Genomic DNA, 6342 nt, shown 5'->3' with positions numbered 1-6342 from the left:
TTTTGAAATCGAGGCGTTGTTTAACCGGGAGCCAATGTAGGTCAGCGAGCACAGGGGGTGATGGGTGAGCGGGACTCGGTGCGAGTTAGGACACGGGGTCAGTGAGAACAGTGGGTGATGTGTGAACGGGACTGGGTGTGAGTTAGGACACGGGGCAGTGAGCACGGTGGGTGATGGGTGAGTGGGACTCGCTGCGAGTTAGGACACGGGGTCAGCGAGCACAGTGGGTGATGGGTGAACGGGACTGGATGTGAGTTAGGACACGGGGCAGTGAGCACAGTGGGTGATGGGTGAGTGGGACTCGGTGTGAGTTAGGGCACAGGGCATTGAGCACAGAGGGTGATGGGTGAGTGGGACTCGGTGCGAGTTAGGACATGGGGCAGTGAGCACAGCGGGTGATGGGTGAGCGGGACTCGGTGCGAGTTAGGACACGGGGCAGTGAGCACAGGGGGTGTTGGGTGAGTGGGACTGGGTGTGAGTTAGGACAAGGGGCAGTGAGCACAGGGGGTGATGGGTGAGTGGGATTGGGTGTGAGTTAGGACACGGGGTCAGCGAGCACAGGGGGTGATGGGTGAGCGGGACTAGGTGTGAGTTAGGACACGGGGCAGCGAGCACAGGGGGTGATGGGTGAGCGGGACTCGGTGTGAGTTAGGACACGGGGTCAGTGAGCACAGGGGGTGATGGGTGAGCGGGACTGGGTGTGAGTTAGGACACGGGGTCAGTGAGCACAGGGGGTGATGGGTGAGCAGGACTGGGTGTGAGTTAGGACACGGGGTCAGTGAGCACAGGGGGTGATGGGTGAGTGGGACTGGGTGTGAGTTAGGACACGGGGCAGTGAGCACAGGGGGTGATGGGTGAGTGGGACTGGGTGTGAGTTAGGACACGGGGTCAGCGAGCACAGGGGGTGATGGGTGAATGGGACTGGGTGTGAGTTAGGACACGGGGCAGCGAGCACAGGGGGTGATGGGTGAGTGGGACTGGGTGTGAGTTAGGACACGGGGCAGTGAGCACAGGGGGTGATGGGTGAGTGGGACTGGGTGTGAGTTAGGACACGGGGTCAGCGAGCACAGGTGGTGATGGGTGAGTGGGACTGGGTGTGAGTTAGGACACGGGGTCAGTGAGCACAGGGGGTGATGGGTGAGCAGGACTGGGTGTGAGTTAGGACACGGGGTCAGTGAGCACAGGGGGTGATGGGTGAGTGGGACTGGGTGTGAGTTAGGACACGGGGCAGTGAGCACAGGGGGTGATGGGTGAGTGGGACTGGGTGTGAGTTAGGACACGGGGTCAGCGAGCACAGGGGGTGATGGGTGAGTGGGACTGGGTGTGAGTTAGGACACGGGGCAGCGAGCACAGGGGGTGATGGGTTAGTGGGACTCAGTGTGAGTTAGGACACGGGGTCAGTGAGCACAGGGGGTGATGGGTGAGTGGGACTGGGTGTGAGTTAGGACACGGGGCAGCGAGCACAGGGGGTGATGGGTTAGTGGGACTCGGTGCGAGTTAGGACACGGGGACAGCCGAGTTTTGGATCACCTCTAGTTTACGTCGGGTAGAATGTGGGAGGCCGGCCAGGAGTGTGTTGGAATAGTCAAGTCTGGAGGTAACGGGGGCACGGATGAGGGCTTCAGCAGCGGATGAGCTGAGGCAGGGGGCGGAGACGGGCGATGTTACGGTGGGGGAAACAGGCGGGTTTAGTCAAGCTGCGGGATATGTGGCCGGAAGCTCATTTCAGGGTCAGATATAACACCGAGGTGGCGAACAGTCTGGTTCAGCCTCAGACAGGAGTTGGGGAGAGGGAGGGAGTCGGGGGCTGGGGAACGCAGTTTGTGGTGAAGACTGAAAAACAATGGCTCTCTCTGTGTATCAGCTGTGGGTCGCACTCTCTCTCAATCTCTCACTTGCCCACTCTATCTTTCATATCCCTGCCACACTCTCCATATCTATCACATTCTCCATCCCTCTCTCTCACTCTCCTCATCACTTCATCTCACACTCTCTCTTTCTCTCTCGCTCGCACTCACTCCATCTTTGACACACCTTCTCCGTTACCCACACTTTCACCTTCTCCTCTCCCTCGCTCGCTCCCTTCCCAGTAACCGTCTGTCTCACACACAGACACGCACAGGCTCCAACACTCCCCACTCTCTCCCACACGTTACGTTACAAGGGACCACCCTCAAAGCCTCCCTGATAAAGTGCAACATCCCCACCGACACCTGGGAGTCCCCGGCCCAAAGACCAGTCCGCCCTAAGTGGAGGGAGTGCATCCGGGAGGGCGCTGAGCACCTCGAGTCTCGTCGCCGAGAGCGTGCAGAAACCAAGCGCAGGCAGCGGAAGGAGCGTGCGGCAAACCAGTCCCACCCTCCCCTTCCCTCAACGTCTATCTGTCCCACCTGTGACAGGGACTGTGGTTCCTGTATTGGGCTGTTCAGCCACCTAAGGACTCGTGTTTAGAGTGGAAGCAAGTCTTCCTCGATTCCGAGGGACTGCCTGTGATGATGCTGATCTTTCACATGCACACACGCTCAATCCCTCACACACGTGTGTGCAATAGCTTTTGATGAGAGTGTGAAGTATATAAACAGACACAAGGCGTGACACAGTATCGGACTCCCCAACTTTCACGGGTACCGGAAAAGGTGGGACTCTGGGAGGGGATCTAATCCTTCGCTTGCTACGTTAATGAAATAAATTAATGTGTGTCATCTGTGTCGGAGGGGCGGTACTGAGGGAGTGCCGCACTGTCGGAGGGGCGGTACTGAGGGAGTGCCGCACTGTCGGAGAGCCAGTACTGAGGGAGCGCCGCACTGTCGGAGAGCCAGTACTGAGGGAGTGCCGCACTGTCGGAGAGCCAGTACTGAGGGAGTGCCGCACTGTCGGAGGGGCGGTACTGAGGGAGTGCCGCACTGTCGGAGGGGCGGTACTGAGGGAGCGCCGCACTGTCGGAGGGGCGGTACTGAGGGAGCGCCGCACTGTCGGAGGGGCGGTACTGAGGGAGCGCCGCACTGTCGGAGGGGCGGTACTGAGGGAGTGCTGCACTGTCGGAGGGGCAGTACTGAGGGAGTGCAGTACTGTCGGAGGGGCTGTACTGAGGGAGTGCCGCACTGTCGGAGGGGCGGTACTGAGGGAGTGCCGCACTGTCGGAGGGGCGGTACTGAGGGAGTGCCTCACTGTCGGAGGGGCAGTACTGAGGGAGTGCCGCACTGTCGGAGGGGCAGTACTGAGGGAGTGCCGCACTGTCGGAGGGGCAGTACTGAGGGAGCGCCGCACTGTCGGAGGGGCAGTACTGAGGGAGCGCCGCACTGTCGGAGGGGCGGTGCTGAGGGAGTGCCGCACTGTCGGCGGGGCAGTACTGAGGGAGCGCCGCACTGTCGGAGGGGCAGTACTGAGGGAGTGCCGCACTGTCGGAGGGGCAGTACTGAGGGAGACCCGCACTGTCGGAGGGGCAGTACTGAGGGAGTGCCGTACTGCGCTGTCGGAGGGGCAGTACTGAGGGAGCGCCGCACTGTCGGAGGGGCAGTACTGAGGGAGCACCGCACTGTCGGAGGGGCAGTACTGAGGGAGCGCCGCACTGTCGGAGGGGCGGTACTGAGGGAGTGCCGCACTGTCGGAGGGGCAGTACTGAGGGAGCGCCGCACTGTCAGAGGGGCAGTACTGAGGGAGTGCCGCACTGTCGGAGGGGCGGTACTGAGGGAGCGCCGCACTGTCGGAGGGGCAGTACTGAGGGAGTGCCGCACTGTCGGAGGGGCGGTACTGAGGGAGCGCCGTACTGTCGGAGGGGCAGTACTGAGGGAGCCCAGCACTGTCGGAGGGGCAGTACTGAGGGAGCACCGCACTGTCGGAGGGGCAGTACTGAGGGAGCACCGCACTGTCGGAGGGGCAGTACTGAGGGAGCGCCGTACTGTCGGAGGGGCGGTACTGAGGGAGCACCGCACTGTCGGAGGGGCAGTACTGAGGGAGTGCCGCACTGTCGGAGGGGCAGTACTGAGGGAGCGCCGCACTGTCGGAGGGGCAGTACTGAGGGAGCGCCGTACTGTCGGAGGGGCGGTACTGAGGGAGTGCCGCACTGTCGGAGGGGCGGTACTGAGGGAGCACCGCACTGTCATTGGGGCAGTACTGAGGGAGCGCCGTACTGCGCTGTCGGAGGGGCAGTACTGAGGGAGTGCCGCACTGTCGTTGGGGCAGTACTGAGGGAGCGCCGTACTGCACTGTCGGAGGGGCAGTACTGAGGGAGCGCCGTACTGTCGGAGGGGCAGTACTGAGGGAGCGCCGCACTGTCGGAGGGGCAGTACTGAGGGAGCACCGCACTGTCGGAGGGGTGGTACTGAGGGAGCGCCGCACTGTCGGAGGGGCAGTACTGAGGGAGTGCCGCACTGTCGGAGGGGCAGTACTGAGGGAGTGCCGCACTGTCGGAGGGGCAGTACTGAAGGAGTGCCGCACTGTCGGAGGGGCAGTACTGAGGGAGTGCCGCACTGTCGGAGGAGCAGTACTGAGGGAGCCCCGCACTGTCGGAGGGGCAGTACTGAGGGAGTGCCGCACTGTCGGAGGGGCAGTACTGAGGGAGTGCCGTACTGTCGGAGGGGCAGTACTGAGGGAGCGCCGCACTGTCGGAGGGGCAGTACTGAGGGAGCACCGCACTGTCGGAGGGACAGTACTGAGGGAGCTCCGCACTGTCGGAGGGGCAGTACTGAGGGAGCGCCGCACTGTCGGAGGGGCAGTACTGAGGGAGCGCCGCACTGTCGGAGGAGCAGTACTGAGGGAGCACCGCACTGTCGGAGGGGTGGTACTGAGGGAGCGCCGCACTGTCGGAGGGACGGTACTGAGGGAGTGCCGCACTGTCGGAGGGGTGGTACTGAGGGAGTGCCGCACTGTCGGAGGGGCAGTACCGAGGGAGTGCCGCACTGTCGGAGGGGCAGTACTGAGGGAGCACCGCACTGTCGGAGGGGTGGTACTGAGGGAGCGCCGCACTGTCGGAGGGACGGTACTGAGGGAGTGTCGCACTGTCGGAGGGGCAGTACTGAGGGAGTGCCGCACTGTCGGAGGGGCAGTACTGAGGGAGTGCCGCACTGTCGGAGGGGCTGTACTGAGGGAGTGCCGCACTGTCGGAGGAGCAGTACTGAGGGAGCACCGCACTGTCGGAGGGGTGGTACTGAGGGAGCGCCGCACTGTCAGAGGGGCAGTACTGAGGGAGTGCCGCACTGTCGGAGGGGCAGTACTGAGGGAGTGCCGCACTGTCGGAGGAGCAGTACTGAAGGAGTGCCGCACTGTCGGAGGAGCAGTACTGAGGGAGCACCGCACTGTCGGAGGGGTGGTACTGAGGGAGCGCCGCACTGTCGGAGGGACGGTACTGAGGGAGTGCCGCACTGTCGGAGGGGCGGTACTGAGGGAGCGCCGCACTGTCGGAGGGGCAGTACCGAGGGAGTGCCATGATTCCGGCTGAGACCTTAAATCGAAGACCCGTCTGCCCTCTCAGGCGTGTGTAAAAGTTCCCAGGCTCACTATTCCAACGAAGAGCGGAGGGTGGAGTTCTCCCCGGGTTCCTGGGCGGGGCCAATATTTATCCCTCAACCCCCCCAACAGCATTGAAAACAGATGTTCTGGCTCAGGCATCGCATTGGCTGGCTTGGTGGGAGCTTGCTGTGCAGAAATTGGCCGCCTGCGATTCCCACATCACAACAGTGACCACACTTGCAACAAAAGCAAACCCCCCCCAGAAAGTACTTCATTGGCTGTGAAGCACGTTGGGGGCACCCCGGGCTGGTGAAAGTGACTATCGGAATACAAGTTTTCAATAAACAAAACTTGGTTTTGTTTTGGATCTGTGGGCGGGCTGTTAGCTGCAAATAATAATCAGCCACTTGACTCAGTGACACACAGAGAGAGAGAGAGACAGACCAGCCCACTACTTTGCTTGTTAGACGCAGGACAGTGGAGAGACGTCAGTGGATGTCACTGACTGGACGAGAGCAGCCTATGGGACAACAATAAGAATCGCGAGTCTGCAGGGAGCGGGGGAGCTGACCCTCTCCCTTCCTAAATGACCCACGACACTTGAGGATGGCCGAAGGAGTGAGAGGTAAACGCAGGAAGCAAGCCAACCCACAGAGGAACGATGGTAGGAATTTATGTTGAGAAATGTTAACTCTCGCACTGGGGAGGGGGTGATGTGTGATACAGGTCAAACGTGGCCCGCTGGGGCCGAGTTTAAGCTGGCATTTGATTCGAGTTATTTGGGGGGTGCGGGTGGTGATGTGCGGCCGGGGATGGGGGGGGCGGGGAGGCCGGGGGTGGGGGGTTCTTTTGCTGTCATAAAATAAAATTAAGGCACAGAGAGAGAGAGAGAGA

The 6342-nt window shown here is 61.6% G+C and overlaps 1 protein-coding gene across 1 annotated transcript in view; it reads left to right on the top strand.

Annotated features, from left to right (window-relative positions):
• Window positions 1–6017: 6017 nt before the first annotated feature.
• Window positions 6018–6342, top strand: part of LOC139240888 (zinc finger E-box-binding homeobox 2-like) — a 127570-nt gene continuing 127245 nt past the window's right edge. Inside the window, exon 1 of the mRNA XM_070869392.1 lies at window positions 6018–6112. Within this exon, the coding sequence (XP_070725493.1) occupies window positions 6055–6112 (58 nt within the window). The 5' untranslated portion in view covers window positions 6018–6054. The remainder of the gene's footprint in view (window positions 6113–6342) is intronic.

Source organism: Pristiophorus japonicus, chromosome X (assembly GCF_044704955.1).
Source record: "Pristiophorus japonicus isolate sPriJap1 chromosome X, sPriJap1.hap1, whole genome shotgun sequence".
NCBI lineage: Eukaryota > Metazoa > Chordata > Chondrichthyes > Pristiophoridae > Pristiophorus > Pristiophorus japonicus.
Note: the sequence above shows the minus strand (reverse complement) of the source record. Positions and strands in the feature narration are given on the sequence as shown.